Consider the following 27,063-nt stretch of genomic DNA (forward strand, 5'->3'; position numbering starts at 1 on the left):
TCCAAAGGTTTTCCAACTACACATGTCGATCTTCGTTCAGATGTATGAGTCTAGGCTTATAAATGACCTAGGCAGAACATTACACTTACCTCTTTGGGATAAAATTCCCTAGTCAGCAAGGCTAATCAGAGTCCTTTTATTAATCAGTTAATGCACTTTAAGTACTTTGTTTATGGCCACAGCCACAGGTTCTTTGGTTGGTGGTGATTTTTTAATTAAAATAACCAATGAATGATTTCACTGAAAAACTTTCTGGCAAGTACTCTGTCTACTTTACTAAGTAGCAACTGCCATCCAAATACCTTAAATGCTCTTATTTCCACTCTCTTAATGAATAATCTCTTTTTCACCTAATTTTCCTCTTTGCCAGAAATTCGCTCTCCTGCTCTCCTATGACCATCTTAGGGTTCTTTTCCATTCTTTGATGTTCAAATTCTTTTTGTTTCAATTTTACATGTCAAGCTTATTGCCCCCCCACCCCCCCATCTCCTAGGAGAACTATAAGATTTATCCTGAAAATATTAGTTATAAACAAATAGCCAAGAATTGTGCCACGGTCTCTAATCCTTCAAGACTGTGTAAATACATGGACACAGTCGGAGCAAATGTCTGCTAATCCAGCCACGAGCAATGTGTGTAACCTTTGGCTGTAACGGCAGAAGCTTCTCGGGTGTGGGTTCCTTGGACTCAGATAACACTGTAGCTGGTAACTGTGGCAGCGCTCAGACTTAGCTGAAGGTTTAGCAGAGACGTGTGCATCCCCCATGCACTGGAACAGGATCAATTCTTCCCAAGGATGGCCCGAACACTTCTCTCCTTGCCAGATTTCCCGAGCCAGGGGCTTTCTACTCAGCTACTCAGGCAGCTTTCTTAGGTTTCTGGTTTAAATTCAGCACACACACGATTAGTCTGCACATTTTTGTAGGGGTCAAACTTCTAAAATTCACTTACAAGTGATGTTGGTTAAGAAGTGAACTGGATGTCGCCTTCAGATTATCGAAGGCTGTTTAAGATTTGGGGGGAGACCAGAGTTTGAGTTGATCTCTGTCTGCTAGTTACACAAACAAGAGTACTTTATGCTACTTAATCTGTACAATTTATTATCCTATTTGTAAAGTGGAGGCTTCGTCAAGACCCTCTCTAAATCCTGTGCATGCTGCTAATCTCCGATGTTATGAAGAGGAAATTATATATACAGATAATATGTCATGGCCTGGGGAAAGGTAAAAGGTAACTATGCTCTAAATCCACATGGCCATGGCCTGGATTTGAGAGTTCTCTGTGGGATTTTTGCATAGGAGAAAAAAAATCTGCGTTCTCTTCCCAGTTATGCTCTTTGCTCAAGCAGAGGTCACCTGCAAGGGGCCATCCCTGCACAGACTGTCGACCTGGGGCCGAGTGTGCATGGTGGCCGCTGGGGGAAGGAGCGGCTTCTTCACCCCACCCCCCAAAGGCTTTGCTCCCAGGCTCTGCTCCACCCCTGTCTTTTGTGCAGTCTGAGCACGTAATCAGACGGCAGCCTGGCCTCTGCAGAGGTGAGCAGAGGGGGCCCTTTCAAAGACAAATGCTAAAAATAAATCACATTCTGGGTTCTGAAAGCCTGGGACGATTCTGCTGTGGAAACAAGGAGAGAGTGAAAAATGAATCTGCCTGATTAACCATATTTCCCTCATGCTGTGATTGTTGGTGATTATATTTTGGAAGACAAATTCAAATCTCTTGACCTATCAGCATGCGCACAAGGATGTTAATAGGCGCCGTGTGACTGCAGTTGTTTGAAGATGGCCCTGCCTCAGGTTTGGTCCTCAGTGAGGGCAGGTGTGGCGGAAAAGACACTGTTGCTCATTTCCACACTTGGTACACAGTGACCTGTGGCCTCAGCCTCATTTTAAGGTGGTGATTGTATGTGGGTGGCCTCTTGGCTATGGGCTGTTCCTGTCACTATGCTCAGAGTTGAATTATCCAGAACCACCCTCTCCCCTCACATCACCACCAAAGTTCTGCAACCCATCTTCAAGATACCCTTCAGGAGCCCCTGATTGCCTCCACCCGTCTGGCCTCTTACTATTTCTCCATTCAGCCACCTAGGGGACACCAGTGAAGGTGTCTTACTGTCACCCACCTACGTATATCCCCATCTAGGAGAGGGGCACAATTCCATACAGGGGTCAGCTGAATTCCAGGACCTAAGGCTGCCCCAGCCCAGTATACTAGTTAATTATTATAGGAGACGAAGATGAAACTGAGGGGCCAAGGATGGCTGATTCGTGTAACAAACGGGCAGGATAGATTCTCTAGGTGCTACTCGGGAGCTGCTTTCCTTCCTCGAGGTCTGTGAAGCAGGCTTGGAGCTCAACCTCTTCTGCTTCCACAAAGACAAAGATAGATGGAAACCCTGCCCTGCAGATAGCCCTAGTCCATTAGCTTGAACTGAGGCAGGAGACTTCTGGTTCTAGCAGGCTGAACAAGTGGCAGTTTTCTCATCTGGAAAATGAAAGGCTTGGACTGGATAATCTTCCCTCCAGCGCTAACATTCTGTGTGTCTTTGATTTTACATCAAAATGGTGTTTTCTTAATCAGCTCTCTGCTGCTTCCTTTCTGAGATCATTTTTCTTCCCTTGCAGAAGCAGGCATGAATTTCCAGGCAGCGGCCATAGAGAGCTGTTTAATCTTTGCTGCTAATCGGCAGGCAAAACACACCCCGGGTTTCAGACCTGGAACCAGCTTCTTTCCAAGACAGTTAGAAAAAGGCTGCCTTTGCAAAGGGCTTGTTGGGGAAGTTTGAGTATTAAAATGACGGATTGAGTATTAATGTTAAATGTGATTCATTCGTTATCAAAAGTAGGTTGCAGATCATATAGCTTAACAATTCTTTTGAACACAGATTCAATGTAATAGTTACATAAAGATGTATAAATGGACATAGACACATATATTGTGTGTGCATATTTATTTACACACACATGCACATTACAGGCCCAGTGTTGGTACTCCCCAGCCCAGGCTATCTGTGACACTATGTGTCTTTGCCAGGAAAAGTCCATATAGCCAAATATTTTCCCTTCTCAGTGTCTATAATCTCAAATTAGTATCTTAGAATTTAATTCTATTTGTTGAATACAGATTTCTAGATAAATTCAGATAATCCTAAGAGGATCACACTTTAAACCATCCTCAGTTCTTAGACCTTAGTGTGCATTAACTTTGGATTTCCCTTTTTTTTTTTTTAAATATATCTTTATTGATTTCAGGAGAGGAAAGGAGAGAGAGAGACAGGCAGACAGAAACATCAATGATGAGAGTCATTGATCGATCCCGCAGCCCGGGCATGTGTCCCGACCGGGAATCGAACCCCAATCGCCTGGATCCTAGGTTGACGCTCAACCGCTGAGCCACGCCCGGCCGGGCTGGATTTCCTTTTAAAGAGCAGATTGAGATAACGGGAGAGTTGGGAAGAAGAGAAAGCAAAATGGCCCTAGAATTCTGATGGGTTGGAAAAGGGATTAAAATGTGTGTGTGTGTGTGTGTGTGTGTGTGTGTGTGTTAGAACATGGGCTGCAGAAAAATAAGCTTCAGTTTGGGCTCATTCATTCCCTCAGGATCAATGAGCATTGTGCATGACCCTATAAATGGCCTCTTTAAATGAAATCGTTTTCCCCTTCTGGACAGGGAGACACTCCTTTATTCTAATTCTACTTATTTTTATAAAAAATAATAGATGCACAAGGTACTAAATTTAAAAGCTCAAAGGAAACACTCAAGGACAAGTAAATCTATGGCCTTGTCCCCCAAACCGCAGTTCTTGGAGGCCAACACTGTAACCAGTTCTTGTTCTAGGTGTTAATAAATATATTCACATATGATAGCACACTCTGCACACTGTTCAGCTTCCTGCGTCTCTCCCTCAACAGTATGTCTTGAGATTTTTCCATATCAGTATACACAGAGCTGTCCCCTTCTTTGTAACGGCTCTGTAGTATTCGATTGTATGGATGTACCATAGTTTACGTACACAGTCTCCTATCGACGAAGATTGAGGTTGTTCACAATCCTCAAGAGCAGTGCTTTAGTGTAGTGCATGTGCATGTGGTAGTGCATGATCTTGTCCCTAGGCCAGGTTGCCAAGATTCATAACTCCTGGGAGCTTCATACCCTTCACAAAGAGTTCAACGACAATGGTGTTCCTGGGAGTTGTGTAATACGGTGGCCCTTACGGGGCATTTCACACATGAGTGATTATACTTGTAGGATAAATACCCAGGAGGAGCACATTCGTAGTGTTTTTCACTTAAATGAGAGAATTTTAATACCTGATCCCCATGCCCACTTTTAACATGGTCCTCACCCTCTAGTGCCCTCTAGGTGCTCATCACTGGTGCCCGGAAGTATTCACAATATTCTAGATTTATTCTGACCTCATCTAATCAGTGAAGAATACAACTTCACTTCTCTTGCCCTGGGCCCTGCACTTTTATTAATGTAGCTTAAGGTTGTATTAACTTTTTGGCAGCTTCATCCCACTATTGGATCATTTTGAGATTACTGTCAACTCAAATCCCCAAGTCTTTTCTCAAATAAATGACCATTAAACCATATTCTGCTTGTGTTGTATGTGTATAGTGGAATTTTTATAGCCTAAAAGCAAACCTCTGACTTATCTGTATTAAAATGTATTTTGAGCCCTGGTTGGGTACCTCAGTTGGTTAGAGCATTGTTGCAATATGCCAAGGTTGTGGGTTCGATCCCCGGTTGGGGAACATAGAAGAATCAACCAATGAATGCATAAATAAATGGAACAACAAATTGATGTGTTTCTCTCTCTCTCTCTCTCTCTCTCTTCCTCTCTCTCTCAAATCAATAAAAAATTTTTAATGTATTTTGTTGTTTCAGCCCTAGACTCTCTTCTACACTCTTGAGTCATCTCTGCATTTTCATCTTGCCATCAATATTTCATCTTTCTGTACTTATTTTCTGTTCCCCACTCATAGTGAGCTTAAAGTCATGGCTGTAGGTATTAACGTGGAAAGAAGGTTTATAAAGTTATTTTTGTTATAGCTTGTCAAATGTGGCAATCATTGGAGACTTGGATAAAAAGGACTAGCCCAGTGTTTAGAAGTCAGAGGTTAGAAGGAAAAAGGAGAGAGAGAGAAACAAGAGAGACAGAGAACATTTCCAACAACTAATGGAAAAAAATTTATCTAAGATCTCAGTTCTAGGAACAGCTATGATTCTCCTGAACAATTAATTTGTATATAGTCTGTGGGCATAGTTAAATTGCATAGCATATGTTTTCCTATTTATTTCCTGCGAGGCAGTTAAAAAGCAAATTTGTGATGCAGTTCTGATATACAAGACACGGTATGTATTTTGTGTACCTATCTTACCTTTGACCTCTTTTTATTTTCTTACCTTATTTTTTTTTGCCCTTATTTTCTAGATTATTAAAAAAAAATAGTGTAAAATGTATGAGTTGCCTTAAATTCTTCTTTGGAAAAGGTATTGGGTGAACGGACAAACAGGCAAAAAAATCTTGGCGTAACAAGTTTTGTAAAGACATCAAATACATTCACACCTTAGATTGACAACAATAGCAACAACTATATGGACAAGAGCTGTGATAGAATAAAAATTTTAAGCTTGTAACTAACAGCTTTGGAATCATTCAAGACTGATTGGGATTTTTAAAAATTCTTAAATATGAGTCTTGTGTAACTCACCATATAAAATAAAATACAACCATAAATGAAAGTCTCAGACTCAAATGCCTGGGAGAGCCATGAAGGCAAAGTAAGGAAAGGAACAAGGTAATAGAGACTAGTAGAGACAATAAGAACTCAAGAACACCTGTCCCACTTTATACATCCAAATATGACACTTAACTAACCATCTGTAGACCCATTGGCTACTAGCTTACAACTTCTGAACCATCTCTCCCTCCAATTTTATAAATGTGACCAAAGTAAAATACTCTGTAAAAATCTTCACAAAGCATGGAGAAATCCTAGCCCAAGAAACTAAACTTTCTTTCCCTTTCTTTTTCAGGTTATTGGTTGCCTAGTTATAAATTAAAGTCTTCTTGGGCAACGGGCCTGCATCTCTCTGTCTTGTTTGGTCATGTGGAATGTCTTCTGGTGCTACTGGACCACAATGCTACAATCAACTGTAGACCCAACGGGAAAACTCCTCTTCATGTGGCTTGTGAAATGGCCAACTTGGATTGTGTTAAGATCCTTTGTGACCATGGAGCAAAGCTCAATTGCTACTCCTTAAGTGGACACACAGCTTTACACTTTTGTACAACTCCAAGCTCCATTCTCTGTGCTAAGCAATTGGTTTGGAGAGGTAAGCTTTTCTGGGTGGCTGACATTGTCATCTATTTGACATTCATGGTTTTGAAACTTGGTGATCTTTACTTATCTCAGACAATGTAGTAGGTATCTCCATGCCTTAAGCCTGATTCAAGGCCCCTAAAAATAGAGAGATAGGTAGATAGATGATAGATAGATAGACAGACAGACAGACAGACAGACAGACAGACAGACAGACAGATAGATAGATAGATAGATAGATAGATAGATAGATAGGCGATAGATAAGAGACAGATTTGTTATGTTGGCTTAGGTCATTCAGTGATGATCTCATTGGAATCTTTTCTTTTTTTAATTGTAGAAGGCTTGTTAATTTACACATGTAACAAGTATTTATTTAACGCTTATGTTATGTCAGGTAATGTGCTAAGTAAGTGAAAAAGAAAAAAATAGTTTCTGCCTTCAAGGAGCTTATATTCTAGTAGGTGAGGTAAATGTTAACAAAATAAATTCATAAATAAAAAGTTATCAATTGGGAAAGGAGCAAAACAGGCATTATGAAAGAGAATGTCATGTGTGAACCATTACAAAATGTACGACTTTTTTGAAGATATGATATGTAAGCTGAACTTTTATAATGAGAAGTAGCTAGCCATTAAAAAAATATATATATATCCAATAAGAAGAAGAGTCTAGGTCTAGAAAATAGCATGTGCAAAGTTGCTAGGAGAGCAAAAACTTGGAATATTCAACGATGGAAGAAGGCCAGTGAGGCCAGAGCACCATGGCTGTGGGTTGTGGGAGGACAAGAGGGGAGAGAGCAGTGTCAGAAGATGGGTGTGTTAGACCGTATATGACCTGCCGAAGGCCAAGGTATGAGGTTGACAAATGAAACCACTGAGAAGTTTTAAGCAAGAAAACAACATGGTTTAATTTTCACTTAAAATTATCATTCTGGAGTCATATAAAAATTGGGTTGGAGGGGGGCAAACATGGAAGCTGGGAGACCATCAGGGAAGCGACTGCAATGGTGTATCTGGGAAGGGACGGTGATTCACACGAAGGGCAGACTTGGATGGAAGATTAGGAGATTGGTTTATGATATGATTTAGAAGCAGAAGTGATGTGATTTGAAGATGGATTAGAAATGGGTTTGGGGCGACAGTGAAGGAAAAATAAATTGCAAGAATAATTGTAGGTTTCTGGCTTCAGAAAGTGTGTGGATAGAGATGTCTTTTTTTTTAAGGGGGAAATTTGAGGAATAAGTATGTATATGGGGAAGATCTTTATATCAGTTCTTTAAAAGTCAAGTTTACAAGAGTGTAATTTCCACACAGTAAAATTCACTATTTTAGAGAAACCTATAGTTGTGAAAACATCACCACAATCATCTCAAATAACTTCCTGATGCCCTTTGTAGTTAATCCCCCCACTCTTTCTCCCACCCCTGGCTACTGCTGATCTAATTTCTATTTTTATAGTTTTGTCTTTTTCAGAGTGTCATATAAATTAAATTATACAATATGTAGCCTTTTGAGTCTTGTTTCTCCTAGTTAGCATAATGCTTTTGAGATTCATCCATGTGGTTGCACTGACCAGTAAATTAGACCTTTTATTGCTGAGTAGAATTTCTGGTGTAGATGTAACACAGTTTATTAACTTCCCAGTAGAGGGGCATTTGGATTGCTTCAAGTTTGAGCTAATTTATTTTGGGGGGGGGAAGCTGATATAAATATTTGCACACATGTTCATATGTGGACATGCTTTCATTTCTCTTGGGTAAATACCTAGGAGTGGGATGATGGGTCACATTTATAAGAAAGTGCCCAGCTGTTTTGCAAAGTAGCTTACCATTTTTCATCCCCACCAGCAATGTGTAGGAGTTCCAGTTGCTCTCCGTCCTTGCCAAACTTGGTAATGTCAGATTAAAAATATATATATATTCTAGTCATTCTAATTGGTTTATAATAGTATCTCATTATGATTTTAATTTTAATTTCTCAAATGACCAAGGGTATTGAATATGCTTTTATGTATTTATTTGCCAGCTATATATTCACTTTGATGAAATGTCTATTCATATCTTTAGGGGCTTTTTTAAGGTTATTTATTTTCTTATTATTGACTTATGAGAGTTATTTACATATTTTGGATACTAGCCCTTTATTAGATATGTGGTTTGCAAATATTTAAATTCATTTTTTACTTCATTTTCCTGTCTTTAAAAGAACAAAAGTGTTTAATTTTGATAAATTCAGTTGATCAATTTTTTACCTCTTATGGTTTGTACTTTTCGTGTTCTTGCTAAGAAATCTCAGAATAACCCAAATAACAAATATTTTTCTCCTATTTTTCCTTCTTGAAGTTTAAAATTTTTAGGTTTTACTTTTAGGCCTTTGATTCATGCATTTTGAGTTATGTTTTGCATATGGTGTAAGGAAAGGGTTGAGGTTCACTTTTTCTTTTTTTGTGTGTGTAGATGTACAGTTGTTTTGATATCTATATGCAGTTGTTTTTGAAAATTGTTTTGAATCATTTGTTGAAAAGACTATTCTTTCATCATTGAATTACCTTTTATCTTTGTCAAAATCAATTCTCCCTGACTGGGTAGCTCAGATGGTTAGAGCATCCTCCCAATACGCCAAGGCTGTTGGTTCCATCCCTGGTCAGGGCACATATGGGAATCAACCAATGAATGCATGAATAGGTGGAATAAACCCCTCCCCCTCTCTTAATCAATAATTTTTAAAAATCTAATGCTAATGCTCCACTCACTTGATTCCTCTAGATTTATATGAATTCTCAAAATCACTTCTAACCTAGAAGTGAATCCTCTCAGATGAGTTTTATTTTATTTTTTTAAATTTATTTTTATTTTTTAAATATATCTTTATTGATTTCAGAGAGAGGAAAGGAGAGGGAGAGAGAGAGACAGAAACATCAATGATGAGAAGGTCATTGATCAAGCCTGTAACCCAGGCCTGTGCCCTGACCAGGAATCGAACCCTGATCGCCTGGATCCTAGGTCGACGCTCAACCGCTGAGCCACACCAGGCCGGGCTCAGATGAGTTTTAAACACAAGAAGTTTCAGATCTCTTTGAGACATCAAAGGGACTAAGTCAAAGACCCACTTGACATAAAAATATGGATTTCGGAAAAGAGCTCTGGACTAAAGCTGCAAGTTTAGGAATTGTTGGCCTATAGATTGTATTAAGCTAAAGAAATCGATGAAATCACCTAGATAAACAGTGTAGAGAGAGAAAAAAGAACCTAGGACCAAACCCTGATAAATTCTTACATTTAAATGTTAACAGAATGGAACTAAGAAATGAGAGTAAAAGGAATTGATAAGTGAAATTGGAGAAAATCCAAGAATATTTTGGCATCACAGGGACTAAGAAAGAGGCAATTCAAGAAGGAGAGAGTGGTCAGCTGTACTGACAGCTACTGAGAGGTTTAATTAGACATTCATTAGATTAAGTGACAGAGTTATCACTGACAAAAATAGTTTTGACGAAATGGTGGGTATTAATGCCAGATTAGAATGATATCAGGTGTAAATGGGAGGTTAGAAACTAGAGATGGCATATGTTAATAATTGTTAAAAGAAGCTTGGCTCCAAAAGTTAGCATAAGAATAGTATGATTCCCAGGCCGGTGTGGCTCAGTTGGTTGGAGTGTTCTCCCATACGCCAAAAAGTGGTGGGCTCAGTTCCCGTTCAGGGCACTTACCCAGGTTGCAGTTTCGATCCCCAGTCAGGGTGCTTGTGGGAGGCAACCAATCGATGTTTCTCTCCCACATCGATCTCTCCCTCTCTTTCCCCCTCTCTAAAAAAACAAAAGAATAGCATGGTTGTTGATGGGGGTTGTGGGGGTCACAGAAGAGTATAATCTACAGTTAGAGATAAAGGAAATGAGCGTATGCTGAAGGAAATGATTTATAGAAAGAAATCAGTTGAAGATGCATGAGACAGCATAACTGAAAGGTCCAAATCTTAGAGGAGTTAAGGCAGGAGAAATCGTAAGATACATCCTCAATTTTAACAGATGGGCTAAAGTAAAAGATGTTTTAAATGCCAGAGCATTTGTAAATTTGGCTATGGTATGATGGTAGAGTTCATATCTGATGGCTTCCCCCCCACCCCCCAATAATGTATGAGGCCAAGTCATCAGCCAAAAGTGAGAGCATAAAGGGTGAACATTTTGATGAGAGAGGGGAAGGTATGGAAAGGTCATGGGGAAAGGATGGGAGAACACTGACCTGTGAGAATTAAGGAGAAAACAGTCCTCCTTGCCCACCCTGGGAAGAAGGCCTAGTGCAGAGACACCTGGAGAAGGTCAGGCATCATCAGCTGGGCCTTATCTGCCTGACCACATGTGGCCATCACCACCTTTCACATTTACTTATAGATTTATTATTGTTAGATTTAACTTTAGTTTAGATTTTAGTTAATGAATTTAAACTTTCAAGCTTTTTAGTTTTAGATTGTTAATAAATTATATATTTGTTTAATTGTTGACTTTTTATTTCGATGCCTTCATCAACCGCAGGCTGACAGAGGTGTTACCACACAGCTCTCCAGGAGGACACAGTTCTTTCCCACCTCCTTTATCCCAGTCCACAGAGTGAGACTGCCTAGCAATTAGAAGGATTAGGCTGATAACAGTCCAGGAGAAAGAGTGAAAGTCCATTAAAGATACACTTACTCTTTAGAGCCATGGCATCAAAGGCCAAAGCCATAACGGAAAGAAAGATAAATTAGGTGAAGCAAAAGTATTCAGTGTCTGTGTGGCAAACAGATCATAAAATTAAAAGGCCATCATAAAATGGGAAAAATATTTGAGACTACATGACAAAGGGCTCACATCCTTCATACATAAAGAAATCTTAAAACTTAAAGTAAGCAGGCCCTGGCCAGTGTGGCTCAGTTGGTGGAGCGTCATCCAGTGCACTGAGCCCCTGCTGGTTCGATTCCCAGTCAGGGCACATGCCCTGGGTGAGGGCTCGATCCCCAGTAGGGAGCATGTAGGAGACAGCTGATGGATGTTATGCTCTCGCATCGATGTTTCTCTCTGCTCCCTTCCTCTCTAAAAAAAAAAAAATCAATAAACCGCCTGGCCAGGTGTGGCTCAGCTGTTGAGCTTCGCCCTAGGATCCAGGAGATCATGGTTCAATTCCCAGTCAGGGCACATGCCCGGGTTGTGGGCTCAATCTGTGTAGGAGGCAGCTGATCAATGACGACTCTCTCATCATTTATGTTTCTCTCTCTCTCTCTCCCTTCCTCTCTCTGAAATCAATAAAGATATATATATTTTTTAAAATCAATAAACTATTCTTAAAAAAAGAAAACTTAAAGCAAGGAGGTTAACAACTAAGAAAAATTTGAAAGAAAGAAGAGAGAGAGAGAGAGAGAGAGGAAGGAAGGAAGGAAGGAAGGAAGGAAGGAAGGAAGGAAGGAAGGAAGGAAGGAAGGAAGGAAGGAAGGAAGGAAGGAAGGAAGGAAGGAAGGAAGGAAGGAAGAAAGAAAGAAAAAGAAAGAAAGAAAGAAAGAAAGAAAGAAAGAAAGAAAGAAAGAAAGAAAGAAAGAAAGAAAGAAAGAAAGAAAGAAAGAAAGAAAGATCAGACCAAGAACAGGAACATATATTTACATATTTCAGGGAGAAAAATGACAAATAAAGAGGACAATGATCACCTGAATTGGTAATCAGTAAAATGTCAATTAAAATAACAATTAGATACTTCTGTTGTTGTTTATTACATTAACAAAGATCCAAAAGATGACAATGGGCATGTTGACCACCTGTAGGGACGTGCCTTCACACTGCAGTGTAAATGCATGGGCGGGGAGGCAGTGCCGAAAGCTGAAAGCCGTCTCTAACTCAGAAAGTTCACCTCTGGGACTAGGTGCTAATCTGAGTACCTAATTTCGTTCAGGGCTTTCAATTGGGTGAGGCCTCAAATTCAGACTATGGATGTTGTCACCAAAAAGGCGATAGTTGAGTCAAAGTGGTAACTGAGGAGAAAAAGCAAGAAGACATTCATCATGTAACAGAATTGTGCTCGATCACATGATCTATAGTACACTAGAAATAGAGACATTTTTCTAATTCTGTAAAAATCTTCAAAATAGTGTAGTTTTAGTGTATTTTATTTTTGCATTAGAAGGTTTGGTTATTGCATGCATTTGATTGGTTAAAGCATACATTTAAAATAGACCACAATTTAAAAATGTGTATACTGGCAGTTTTCATTTTTTAGTCTATTTAGTCACAAAAAATTGTCTGATTTCTTTTTGCCCTCAGAAAGTCATTTATATTATTGAAAAACTAAAAAATATTTGTGTATCTAATAGAAAAGGTTTGAGCAGTATTACCTCCACACCACAGACATTAAAAATAATGTTGTAGCCTAGCCAGGCCTGGGTCAGCGGTTGAGCATCGACCTATGACACAAGAGATCACGGTTCGATTCCCCGTCAGGGCACATGCCCAGGTTGCAGGCTCAATCCCCAGTGTGGGGTGTGCAGGAGGCAGCTGATCAATGACTCTCCCATCACTGATGTTTCTATCTCTCTCCCTCTCCCTTCCTCTCTCTGAAATCGATAAAAATATATTAAAAAAAAATTATGTTGTCCAGGAATGTTCACTGACATGGAAAGATTTTTTTAAAAAAGTTTATAAGAGAGTATGAGCTGCATAAATTTATTTTTCTAAAGATTATGTGTGATTATGCATGTTGAAAAATAATATAAAAATGATCACAGTCAAATTTGATATCATAGATAATGGTGAGCTTAACAAAGCCACTTAAAAGAGGAAATGTTATTTTAGATCCTTCCCCCTAGGATAATAAATGTTTTTTTAAGAGTAGTACCTAGCAAATATTTCAAAAAAAAAAAAATTGTGAATCAGGTAATTGGGGGAAATTTTATGAATAGATAAATAGAGAAAAGGAGAAGGTAAGTGTTTGGAGCAGAGTCTGCTGGTCTGGAAACTCTAGAAGACTATGAGCATCTTGCATCCTTTCTTTCGCATTTTTATGTCTTTAGCCTCTTGGACAGAGCTTGGCACATTGGAGGTACTCAATAAATGGTCTCTGACTGATCTGGGAATGGCTCCAGGAGCCCTGAGTACATGGATGGGAACCAATGCCATCAAATAAATGGAAACTGCTATTTCATGGTTAATGAAATGGTGCTGTTGGTCAGTCCTACCCTCTCAGTCTCTAGGCAGATAGCTGAGGGATAGAGCCTCTCTCTCTTGGATTAGGGGGTAGGCACTTTGAGGAATCACATACATCACTTCGTGGCTGGACGGAGAGAGTTGAGACAGCCTTCAGACAAGAAAAATAAGTCAGGGTAACCTTAAACTGGGGACCAGAGAAGTCCATTAGAGGAAAAACCAATGCCATGGCAACTGAAAACCAATGTAATTTCATTTCCTATTTAATGGGCTCTTTGTGGAAAAGTGCTCTTTGTGGAAAAGGCTAATTGAGGCCAAAAAATTGCACGCAATTTTCTCTTAAAGGACTTTTCTCTATTTTTCTGTGTTGCAGAGCCTGCTTTGTCCCCATGCTGTATTTTTGTCTGCTAATTTTCTGTTGGCCTTTCTACTTAATGGCCCCCATCTCCTGGCCTTTGTTTCCTTTGGTATTAGTATAATAGTGTTCATCAGTTGAGAGGGCTTATTTACCTCCATGAAAATGTCCTTAAGCCGAATCCTGCGTTTCCCTACGAATAAAGCGAGTCAGGTCAGGTTTAGCCGGCTGAAAAGCAGCATATTGTTTTTACCTATTTCCTTTTGCCAGAGAAAAAGAAAAGCCGCTTGCTTTACTCTGCATGAGGCAAATCCTGACAGTTGGAGGAAAATCTGTTACTGCAGGAAAGCCATAAAAATTCAAATGTTTCCTAGTGTAGCAGGAGGGCAATGTAAAAGAGGCCGTGCCTTTTAAGAGACTGTCCCCTGGTTCTTGGTGTGACAGTGACACAAGTTACCAGCATGTTAAGAAAGTCTCCATTCAATGGTGCGAACCTAGTAAGGCAAGATGTCACTGGACTTCTTCTAGGTTAGTCGAGAAATGGATATGCTGGCGTGACAGACACCTCACCAGCCCATCACCTCCCATAATGGCACAAGTCTGACCATCCTAGTCATTTGCAAACAACTTGGGGATTTTTGCCCCATCTGCTCTACTGTTAGTACCATTTGCACAATATGAATTTAATATTGTCTTCAAGTTGATATTACTTCCAAGTTTAATTTTAAAGGAAACTTTATATCACTATACAAATTAATTTATCCCTATAAAAATATGGCAAAATCATTTGTGGTACATAGAAGGTAATAGTAACAGTAAATAATAAACAAATTCTTGACCTCCATCTGCCCAGAGGCCTCTTCTCTCGGATGGCAGAGAATGACTCTAAAAAGAAACGTCTTCTGGTCGCTGATGCTTCTAGAAGCGTCGTCTCCAACCATTCTGCCGTGAATGAGTGAACTTGCATATAGCACTTTATATAATATACAGTCCACATTTAATTTTCCCCAGTGGTCCCAGTAATGTCATTTACATCTGTGTGTGTTTTTTCCATTCAGGATCCAATCCAGGATCACACACAGCTGTGCCTCCTTAACCAACTTTAATTCCACACTGTTCCCCAGTCTTTTTCTTTCTTCCATGACATCGATATTTCTAATAGTTCAGGACAGTTGTTTTCCAAAATGTCCCTTAATTTGGATTTACTGGATTGTTTTCTCACTATCAGATCCAAGTTAAATATTCTTGGCAGAAATACCACTTATGTGATATTTCTAAAGAATTAATTTCCTTGAATTTTAGTAGCTTAATTAAGATGGGTATTGATATTAAGCATTGTATAACAAATTTGTGGAATAAAGTATCTTTTCAATTTCCAGATTCAGTACCTTCTGTCATTCAGGGAAGTTCTTTGTACTTTATCATTAAATTTATATTGTTTCATTAGTTCGCTCCATCAGATTACCTGTGTCTGTCTGCCACATCTATTAACTCTCTCTAATTGTGCTGTCATCGTTTTTTTCTTCTGCATACACTGTGATGCACCCAGCCAGGCAGCAGGCACTCCAGCCTGGGAAAGAATGTTCCCCATGAAATCATAGCACACTTCGGGCACCACTGCCTTAGGCAGTGCTTTGTAAAGTGGATGGTCTACCTCATGGTGAAATGTCAGCATCAGAATTGAAACTAGTTGGCTGCTCTCGCCACATCTCTTCAGCTCCGTCCTGGGGGTCCTTGCCGACCCAAAGAGAAAAGAAAAATAAATAAAATGTATGAAGATGGGCCCTGACTGGTGTGGATCAGTGGTTAGAGCTTCGGCCCACTCACCAAAGGGTCGTGGGTTTGACACCCAGTCAAGGGCATGTCCCTGAGTTGCAGGTTTGCTCCCCGGAGGCCCTGGTCGTGGTGCATGTGGGAGGCAACCAGTCAATGTGTCTCTTTCACATCAGTGTTCCCCTTCTCTCTTTCTCTCTCTCTCCCCCTTCCCCCTTCCACTCTCAAAAAAAAAAAAAAAAAAAAAAAATCAATGGGAAAAAAATATCTCTAGTGAAGATTAACAAAAAAATTATGAAGATGGGAAAGCAGGAAGTAACATTGCCATTAATTCATACACTATGTTTGTCTACATAAAAAAACAACAACCAAAAAACCCAACCAAGAAACTCTAAAGTTAAATAGTTAGACTCTGTAATTGAGTTTAGCAGAGGTACTGCATTTGAGATCAATATACAAAAATCAATTGCATTTCTGTATACCGGAAATAAGCAGCGAGAAATTATAATGCAAGAAAAGATAGATTTATAATACCCCAGAAACTTAAGGGCCCCAGAAAATATATTCAACCAAAGGGTGGAAGAAATATAAAAATTGATTAAAAGACATTAAGAAGATACTATATGAAAAAATGCAGTTCTTGATTCTGCCCTCCTCAGAGGCGATCACTTCCACTTATTTTCGCTGAGGAGTTGGATATTTATCTCCATGTTGCTAAATAAATACCATTTCTTTATGCACAGAACCGACAGGAATAAGTAGCAACACAAGCAGTTTTCTGGTGGTCTATTGATTCGTGGCAGTGGAAGGTGAGGACCTGGCTTCTCCCTTCTTACCCACCCCCCTGCCCCTTACGGGTGCCTGTCCTGCTTCTGCTCTCACGAGGCAGTTAGATTATAACCATGAGGCTTGTCCGAAACCAGGATGCCTTTTCCTTCTTTGTACAACATTTTGTTTTCCCTAGAGTTAATTGTCTCTTTTTATTTGTTTGCTTGCTTTTGTTTTCTATGCGTCATTACTATTTTAACGCCCCCAATTTTGCCAATAGTTTTAATCTTTTCTGAAAATATTTTAATTCAACGCTTATTTTGTCAGTGTGTTTTCTTGCAAAAGTCCCTCTGGAGCCTTCAGACCTGCTCCAGCTACGCTCATCCTGGGAACCCCATTCCCCAGTCAGTCGGCCTGGAGGTTCCCTTTGCCTCTTGGCCACGTTGCATTCCCAGTTTCCTGGATCCTGGGACCTCTTGTATCTTGTTTTGTCGCCTGTTTGGGTTGCATGCATCTTCTTTCTGAGAAAGTTTGCAAGAGAGGACACATGCCCCAGAAGGCATTGATTCTACCCTGACTTGGCATAGAATTCTAGATTGATAATCATTTTCTTTTAGAGTGGTGAAGGCACTGCTCCATTGCCAGCCAGTTTTTAATATATCAGAAGCCATTTTATTACCTAATCCTCTCTAAGTGACCTATTATCTTCCGATGAGGTGGGGAGTGTGGGGTGTGTGTGTAGAATTTGCATTTTGTCTTTGATGTTCTGAAAATTCAATGATAGCCTGCCTTGGTGCATTTATTTGCATCCACTGTATGGGGTCTTTTCAACCCCAAAATGTGCTTGTCTGTCAGTTCTGGTAAATGTCCCTGAATTACAGGGTGGAGCAAAAGTATGTTTATAGTTGTGAGTATGCGAGACATAGAGTTTATTCCTGTAGTATTATTGATTAATTATTGTATTGTTTTCCATAAGAACAACTGTAAACCTACTTTTGCCCCACCCTGTATTCACTGTATGAATTCTTTTCTTCTATTTTTTGTAGGTTCTCTTCTTTGAATTGCTATTATTTATATATTGAACCCTTGGACTGTTGCTCTAATTGCCTTATACTGTCTCTTCTGTTTTATGTTTCTTTATTTTTACGCTTTACTTTCTGGGAGATTTACTCCAGATTGTTTTTCTCTGTTTTTCATTGTCTCTGTCAGCCACCTAAGCTATCCTTAGATGTTTGATAATCCTTGGTTGTATGCTGTTATTTAAGACTGAGTGACTAAAAGCTGACTTGGAAACTAGGTATAAAGGTGGAGTTAGCTAACTGTTAGCTTCACTTTGGGGGATGTGGCTGGACTTTTGCCTGAGAAATCCCTGACCTAGTATCTGTAGATCTCTTTTCTTACACTGGTAAGATCCTCCAAAGAAAACTCTGCCAGGCTTCTTCCTGGAGGGTCAAGGCCTGATTCCAGTATTCTAGGTGCTAAGTTGGGGAAAGGGGTTGGGAATGCAAATGTAGTGTAAATGCTTTCTAGAATGTTCTGCCCTCTCCTCTTGACTGAGCTAACTTTTACTCCGACTTAAGGCCTTAGTTCAGACATCAGTTTCAAAGATAACTCTTCCTGAATTCCCTTAAACTAAGGCAGGTCCCTATGTTTTTCTGTCTTCTTGTAGCACATTGTACTTTTCCTTTGTGACACTTAATATTTTATTTGTTTAACTCTTTGATTACTTTCCTCCCTTACTAAACTATACATTTTGTGAGAGCAGAATTTGCTCAGCATAGTCCAGCGCATCGTACATATTGGTTGTTGATTGTTGAATTTTTATTGAATGCTCAAGTAAGAACAAATGCTGGAGCTAGGGAAGGGAGTGTGGTTGAACCAAAGTAATTTCACCAACATTACTGGCAAAAGGACTCTGAGTTTATGGCCTATTGCACTCATTGCTCCTTTTCTCCTATGAAGACTAAGTCGGGAAGGAGGGAGACACCTGAAATGTCAAACGCTACTGAGAAATCCAGTAAGTTGAGACTTAAAAAGTTCCCATTGGATTTAGTGACATGGAAGGACTTGGAGACCGTAGCAGCCAGTTGAGGGATGAATAGAGAAATCAGGATGGAAAGGATAGATAACTAAAAAGGAAGTTGTCTGTGAGGTGAACAAGCCTTTTAAATAGTGTTTGTGAAGATAGATGTAAAGGGAAGTGGGCCTGAGAAAATTTTTTAAAATGACAGAAACCTGAGCTTTTTAATTTTTTATTTATTTATTTTTTTAAGATGGCAAAATCCCCTAGTGGACCAGACATTGAAGACAGAGAGGAAAGATAATTTACGATGTGAGGATTCTGAGTTTGGGACATGGGATCTAGAACCAAGTAGAGGGATTTCCTCTAGAGAAGAGAACACCTGTGCTGGTATAGCTGGAGCAAAAAATGAGAGGATGGGAGTTGAAACGTGTGGGGGTAAGGCTTTAAGGAAGCTTCCATCTGAAAGGTATCGTCTATGTAAAACAAGAGTGAAGAAAGAGGAAAAGGGGTTAAAAGATTGAGGAGTAAAAGGGGTTTGAGGCAATTGTTGAGCATGAGGGAATAAGTTAAATAGAGAAATGGCGGATTGCTGAGCAGTCTTGAGGACCCAGTTGAGTTTTTATGTTTGACTTTATGGTGGTACCAGACTTGTACAGATGGCACCTCACCTGTAGTGTAATTTTTGCCATGTAGCTCTCAGCTGCATAGGACCAGGCAGGTGCTATGAAGAGTTGGAGGTAGTTTAAGGTGTGGGCAAAAGGGTTATTGAAATGATGGAATATGGAACTAAGCTGGATAGGAGGGAAGGAAAGTCAGGTACATCTAATGGACAAAGAGAACACAGAGAGGGGTTCCAATGAAACCAAGATGGGAAGGTGGGTGGTTATTGTCAGAGGATCGAATGCGGGAATTCGGAATTTCTGGAGCCTGATCAACTGAAGGTAGTGACTCAGTCCAGGTCCGACTGTGGGTGCGAGTCACCAGGTCAAAGAAGAGCAGAAAGTCACTGGAAAAAAAATGAGATCCGGGCACTGAGAGACCAGGGCATTGGGTAGTCATCTGTGTGGCCATTAAAGTCACCTAGAATTTGTGTGGAGAGGCATAATGTTCCAAAGTCTTCAGAAACTGATGGGGAGATACATGTATTCAGGAAGGAGGGCAGGTAGTGCAGATGAAAAAGCAGAGCCCCAAAGAAGCAAGGATGTTTATTTTTATTTTTTCAAGACAATTAGGGAGTAATTGGAGGCAGCAATGGGGAGTCAAATACATGAAAAAGAACACCCAGCTACATACCTCAGGCCAGAGTGAAGCCTGCATCCCCTCTTGGAGCTTGGAAGAGGGCAAAGCTAGTGGGGTTGCCATGGTGACAAGCGCCCTGTCTCTGGGCTCATTAATCCTGTGTTCCAAACTAAAGCACTTAGCGAAAGCTTCTGAATAAATGCAGCAACGCTCTGCATACTGAAAAGGGCATGGTCATGTTAAGCAGGGAAAAAGGTTTTCAATTTCATTCATTAAACTTGAGTAAATAATTTAATATCTCTGTGCGTCAGTCCTCTAGCTAATGAATAAGAATAAATGCTTAATGGAAAATCTAGCCTAATAAAGTTAACAGCATCGGCTTTCTATACAAAGGAAATTGATGTTGCTGGTATATGTGCCTGTGAAGGGGAAAACGGGAAGGAAAATAATGTATATTAAGCATCTAGGGTGTGGAAATGTCAGGTACTTTAAAAGAAAATGTCTCATTTAATCCTTGCAACAACCAAGTGAGGTGCATGTTCTCCTTTTCATTTTATAAATGAGGAATCAGAACTCAGAGAACTTGGATAAGGCCCCGGTTCACACAACTGGTGGGATTCTAGCAGGGCCCTGTTCTGTGTGGTTTGAGTCCATGATGGTCCTACTGAGCTTTGCTGAATGTTGTATACATTTTGCTAATGAAAAAATTAGGAGAAAAGTGCGTGTTAAGTTGACAGTGTGTGCAGAAAAGAGAAGTTTAAATGCTGTATTAGAGTTTCATTAGCCAAAAAGTAAATAAAATCACCACCTTAAGATGTTTTAAAAGTTTTTTCTTGAAAAAAAAATTATGAGAAGATTTCAGGGTATATTAGAAGTGTGTTTAATTAAAAGATATGGAGAACTGTCGATGCTTCTTCCAGAAGGGCTCTCCCCAAAGCAGTAATTTATCCCCATTTTGCCATTTCCTGGTACGTAGAGGGTTTGGAGCTGCAAAGCAGACCCTCAACACAGAAGCTGATCTTTTCCTTCTAAGTATAATGCCTTTTTTTTGGAGGGGTGGGTTCTGGATTTGCTCCAATAAAGGAGTGCTAAGTGATTGAAAAAGATATATTAAAAATCCATTAATTCATTTTCCTTAAAATTAAACTCTTTAATTAAAAGCAACACTTTGATCAATTTCTAATTTCTACCTCTAACAAAGTGATAAAGCAAAGGTTAAAATGAATAGAAGCAAAGAGTGCAAGTTAAATATCCCCAACACTAAACTTAGCTGCCAGGAATTTAAAAAAAAAAAAATCCGAACACTAAATGTTTTGTTCTCACCTGTATGACTATCCCAGGTCTACTGCGTTAAATTTGGGTTGCTTACTGCTGCCCAGAGGGTTCCCAAGTGCTCCTTGAGAGGGAGTGTTAATTACAGCCTTCCCTCTTCACTTTAGTGTTACAGGTTTCCCTCTCCCACGGGCTCTCCCTACTTTAAATTCTCTGATCAAAGGCCGTGTATGACTTGCACTGGGCGTATTATCTTTGCTTTCCAACTAGAAGCCTCTGAAACCAGAAATTGAAGGATGAATTTTCCTTGGGCCTGCACTACTTCTTCTTTCTTTTCTTCTATCAGCACCTCTCTGATTTATTTCTTACTTAGAAAAGCCTGGATCTTATTATCCCCTGAACATTTTAAACACCATTTAGCAAAAGATACCAGGTTTATAAACAGAAATGCAAGTGTTCTCTTTGTGATCTCCATAAATAATAAACCATTTTAGGAGGAGACGCGAGGGCCCAGATTTGGAGGTAAATCGGCTAAATCAAACAAGAGCCATCTCAGTTTTCCCTTAAGCTAACCATGAAAATACACAAATGGGGAAATGGCCAAAGCACCAGAATTGGAGCCTAAAACACAAGCATAACCCAGCTTCCTGAAGTTCCTACTAATTGGGAAATTAATGGGTACAGAAGCAGAAAGGACCCTCTCTTTTCTGAGATAAAACATCTCACTAGCAGTAAGAAGGGGTATTAGCCCACCCCACTGAGAGCCACAGAGGGCTAAATACTGCTGGGGAGGCCCGGGAGCATCCTTTGCCTTTGCTACCAGCAGCCTCAGAAGCCCTGGCAGCCAGCGGTTAGACACACCCTAATTAAGAAGGCAAAGAACTGAGCAGCAAAGGCAGGAAGGAAATTCACTCCTTAAAGCAAAGTTGAATTAACCTGGGTTGAGGCAGGAGGAAGAGCTTGAATAAAAGACCCCAGAAAAGGTCTGGTTGGATTTAATAATTCCTTTAATAAAAGTAATAACCGGATATGGCATTTCTATAGCATGCCTGGCATTTTATCCGTATTCTCTTTTAATCATCTCAACTGTCCTATGGGGTTAATGCTATTATCCCAATTTGCAGATTAAAACACTGAGCTGTAGACAAATTGCTTAATGGTGAGGCGGGGTTTTGAGCGCAAATCGGTGCAGAGCCCGGCTTTCCCCACTAGGTGGTGCTGCCTCTCCTTTACTACTTAGAATCCTCCTGGAACTGCCCTGCTGCCCCCTGTGACTCTTCTCCCCTTTGTAGACTGGATGTTATCAGTCAATAAAACTGCCACCGGCTCAGCCCCTTCTAGAACTGTCTTGTTCACAGCCTCTCATGAAGGGAACGCTTAGGTTGTTATGTTCTGTATCACTGGGTCCTTCCCCACCACAGCCGATTAGATCAGTGGTGGTACTTGACCCAAGGGGCTCAGATACGGCTTGATTTGAAAGACAAATTCAAATATAGTGCTTGAGCGGATAGGTGGTTGAGTAAGGCTGCCTGGGCTTGCATCCTGACTACACCCTGGGTTTACATCCTGACTACACCTTCCTTCCCACCCCAATCACTGTCGACATGAGTGAGCCTAAGATGTAACCTCTTCGAATATCAGCCCTCATTTACTAAGTGGGAATATAATCCAAACTGATTCTAGGGAACTCAAACAAGAGTTCATGGATCTTCATGTGTGGATCTTTTCCCACCTCTTATCTTTGTATTGTCTAGAAATGCATTTCCCAACGCCCATTATATTAAACACTGATTCCGGGACTGTTGACAGGTGTTACAAAAAGTGTTCCTTGGTCATATACGTTGGGGAAAACCCAAATGAAATTAGACAGATTTCCTCACCATAGTGCTTCTCAGAACCTTTCATATGTTAATGTGAATTGCAAATATACAAAGGCACGAAGAATACGCAAACTTGGTTAACAACAGAGCCTTATTTTTTATGCACCTTACAGTACTAATATATCACAGAACAGAAATACTGGCTTAAAAGAATGAAATTGGAGCATATAGTTAGAAATGGAATTCACATTTGGAGCAGCAAGAACTGCGTTTAGCAATATGTACATCAATCATTCTTCCACCTCCCCAACCGAGGGCACAGTCTATCTCACTGTAGTGGGCAGAATAATGACCCATCAAAGATGTCCACGTCCTAATCCCTGGAATCTGTGAAAATGTTACCTTATGTGGCAAAAGGAATTTTTCAGATATAATTAAATTAAGGACCTTGAAATGAGGAGATGACCTTGGATTATCTGAGTGGGCCTATCTCCTTAAAATTGGAGAATCTCTTTTTGGCTGGGGTCAGAGGAAATGTGACTATGGAAGGAAGGTCCGAAAGATTTTATGTGAAAAAGACTCTACTCACCATTGCTTGCTTTGAAGATGGAGGGAGGAGGCCACGAGCCAAGTAACGTGGGCAGCCTCTACAAGCCGGAAAGTGCAAGGAAACAATTCTTGTAAAGAGACTCTAGAAGGAACACAGTTTTGCTAACTCTTGATCTTAGCCCACAATATTTGTCAGTGTTATTTTCCCAAAGACACTGAACTAACAGAAAGAGGGAGAGAGAAATAGAGAAATGTTTTAAAGAATTGGCTCACGAGATTATGGAAGTAAAATCCCAAATCTGCAGGGTAGACCAGCAGGCCACCCAGGGAAGAGTTGCAGTTCCGGTCAAAGGCAATATACTGGCAGAATTCTCTCTCGTTTAGCGGAGATCCGTCTTTGTCACATTCAGATCTTCAACTGATTGGATGAGGCCTGCCCATGCTATGGGGAGTAACCTGCTTTACTTAAGTCCACTGATTTAAATGTTAATTTCTCCTAAAAAAAACACCTTCACAGAAACATCCAGATAAAATAATGTTTGACCAAATATCTGGGCACCGGGGCCCAACCAAGTTGTCACATAAAATCAGCCATCAGGCCACGGAGACCTGTGTTGGGCTTCTGACCTACAGAACTAGAAGATAATATGTTGTTTTAGGTCACTAAATGTATGGTAATTTGTTACAACAGCCACAAGAAACCAGCACACTCACCTTCTTCCCATTGTAGGCGTTGTAATCTACTATAATGCTACTTGTTTCCTACTGAGGACTTGGTCACCTGCATCTCAGTTTTGGTCTTTTTCCCTAGTCCCATCACCCAGGGTGGGTTTCAATTTTGACATAGATTACCAATCCAAAGTCACCCTCACATCTCCCAGACCTCCTCAACTCTAACAACATTCACCTCCCTCTAGGTAAACCACCCACCCACATGATCACATCTTGGCCCTTTATATTCCCCCATATTTTCACTTTCTGCCTTTTCGACCATCATGGCCTCAGTTACACCTGACCAGTTCTTCAATGTCATACTGACTCCAGTTCCTTGTACCTCTTTTTATGCTGGTTCCCCTACTCCCCTTAGTTTTGTCTCTTGGCTTCCTCCATCTGGGTCCCTAGTTGATGACTTGAATGACTGTCTCACTGACATTATGACTTCTTTGCCATAACAAGGTTCTTCTGCACTAACCCAGGCCAGACTAATATACATCTACTTACTATTAAATATCTACAAAAATACGGTAAAACTTACAAAAAACAAAAACAAAAAACCTTTTACAACTGCTATATAAACTAAATATATGAACAAACTATAAACCAAAGAATGAATAAAATTTCTATGTATTACATCATGAAAAGGAAAGGACTGGAATGTACATTTTTGGTGAGTTGCCACATGCGATACCCTCTTAAAGACAACAGGACAGATGGCTCCCCCAGGAGTTAGCAAAGCAGGTTGAGTCCAACATTCAGTGTTGGGCTTCAGGGTGGACAGATTCTCCTTCTGCTCAACTTCTTTATCAGTCTATGTCCATTGAGAATACAGCTCACAGCATTCAACATGTCAGGAATTAGAGAAGATCCTGTATTCTCAGGTGATTAGTCACCACCTGTCTTAGAGAGCTCTCAAGTATGAAGATGGTAAAAGAGGTCCAACTGGGAGTCTATGAAAGACACACGGGCCCACAGGGAAGGAACGTTACCTTGGCAACTCAGGACACGATAATTCTGAAACTGCCTTTCTGCAAGAAACAGACAAAAGAATTTGAAGTCCTCTGATTAATTCCATCCAAAGTTTGAAGGGGACATGGCCTCTTTGAAACCTAAGCAGGTCATGAGCTGAGATAAAGGCAGAAATGCAAAGGGAGCTGAGGGAAAGAATTTCCCTCTTCCATCAACCTCAAGGGACATCCTAAACCTTTATATAATCATACCTCTAGTTTCATCATCTTGGACATAGATACTATCACACATAGGTACCCCTATATTAGCAGAAGTCTTTCCCTAAGTCCCATTTCATGATATGAATTCCTACCAGTGATTTACCTCCGTTCAAGCAATAGTTCTCACTGTAAGCCACTGGATGCAAAAGGAACCCAGGTGCCCTGGCTGGTGTGGCTCAGTTGTTTGGGTGTTGTTCCAGGATGCACTGAAGGGTTGCTGGTTTGATTCCGTGTCTGGGCACATGCTTGGGTTTTGGGCTCGATGCTGGGTGGGGAGCATGCAGGAGGCCACTGATCTATTTTTTTCTCTCATCCATGTTTCTATCTCTCTCTCTCCCTCTCCATTCCTCTTTCTCTAAAAAAATCAATAAAAAAATTCCTTTTTAAAAAATAAAAGGAACCCAGGTGATCCCTCTGGGCTAAAGAAATCCTCCCTCGTGGTCCAGAGTGCTGGCTGCTCCAGAGAAGGGCTTCATCATCATTGCTTTGCTGTGCTGCAGCCCTGGAAAAGGGAAGGCCCACTGTTGCTTGACTAATTCCTTCTCATGCGATTGGTGTCTGCTAACCTCGTGTCCCACCTGCTCCCGCTCCCGGTGGGGTGTCCCTCCCACTCCTACCTCGTCACACCCGTCCCATTCCAGGCCTGCCCCTGTGAGGCCAGGCCATTCACCTCCATCCCCAGGCTGTCTCGGCCACCGGTGCTCTGAGTCCAGAACAGGCAGAATTTTGCCCCTGGGTAGAAGAAAAAGTCATTATTCACTTTCTCCAAATGCATGGCCTTAAAAAAAAGAAAGGAAAAAAAAAGACATAATAACAAGAATCTTCCTGGGATTAGCCTTTTATTTCCAGTTGAATGACAACAACAGCGTTCATTTTCTTCAGCATAAACACCATCCCTTTCATAAGATATCATCTGACTTTATGAGCCCAACAAGATTAGCACGAAGTAGTACAATAGGGTATTTTACAAAGTCTGAGTTATTCAGTTTTATCTGTGGTTATTTTACTGAATTTTAATCAATGTTGTGGGGGTTTTTTTGGAATGAAAAAGATAAAAAATAAAATAACTATAAGGTGTCTGAGCTCAGTGCCCGCATCTGGATTGCTCACGTCTAGAAAGATACCTTTTCCTGTAGGTTGAGTAAATTAAAAACAAACATACGAATAAATAAACATGGGCTCTATGAGAAAAAAGCTCTATCCCAGGGGGTGAGAAACAATATTCTGTGGAGTTGAGCGATAAGCTTCGATATGAAAAAGATTTGCTTCAGGAGACAGAAGGAAAGAGTTTGTGATATTTGCTTCATGGTTTCAATATGTTTTTAAAAATACAGGTAGCTGTCAAAGAAGAAACTTGCTATGAGAACACACTATGTGAAAAAGAGGCTTGGTTTAATAGCATTTATAGGGCCAAGCTCTTGTCTATGCCTTCAGTGGCCTTTCTTCGGTCCTGTTTCCTGGATTTGTTTCAGTTCTCCATGCTTAAAAGTTGGTGGGTCCCAGGGCTCGGGTGACGATACACTTTTCTCATCGAAACTCATCCTGGTGACCTTATCTGGCCCCATCGATTCAAATGTCACCCAGTGGTGCTCACTCCCAGGTTTGTGTGTGCTGGCCTGACCCTCTCTTCTGAAAGCCAGCTCATCTATCCAGCCACATAAAAACCCGTCTCCACTCCGACTTACCATGTCCATCCAGGCTGGCACTGGCCTTCCTGCCCCTGCCTGGTGTTCTCCATCTTAATAAAGGACAGCTTTGTTTTTCCAGGTGCTGAAGCCAAAAGCGTAGGAGGCATCTTCCTCACTTTCCCTCACCCCTCACCGCCCCC

At 40.5% G+C, this 27,063-nt stretch overlaps 1 protein-coding gene across 1 annotated transcript in view; it reads left to right on the forward strand.

Annotated features, from left to right (window-relative positions):
• The window catches only part of ASB4 (ankyrin repeat and SOCS box containing 4), a 52,201-nt gene that overhangs the window by 3,556 nt on the left and 21,582 nt on the right, over window positions 1–27,063 (forward strand). The window contains exon 2 of the mRNA XM_016218792.2: window positions 6,043–6,342. Coding sequence (XP_016074278.1) covers window positions 6,043–6,342 — 300 coding nt within the window. The remainder of the gene's footprint in view (window positions 1–6,042; window positions 6,343–27,063) is intronic.

This window comes from Miniopterus natalensis, chromosome 10 (assembly GCF_054644295.1).
Source record: "Miniopterus natalensis isolate mMinNat1 chromosome 10, mMinNat1.hap1, whole genome shotgun sequence".
Taxonomy (NCBI): domain Eukaryota; kingdom Metazoa; phylum Chordata; class Mammalia; order Chiroptera; family Miniopteridae; genus Miniopterus; species Miniopterus natalensis.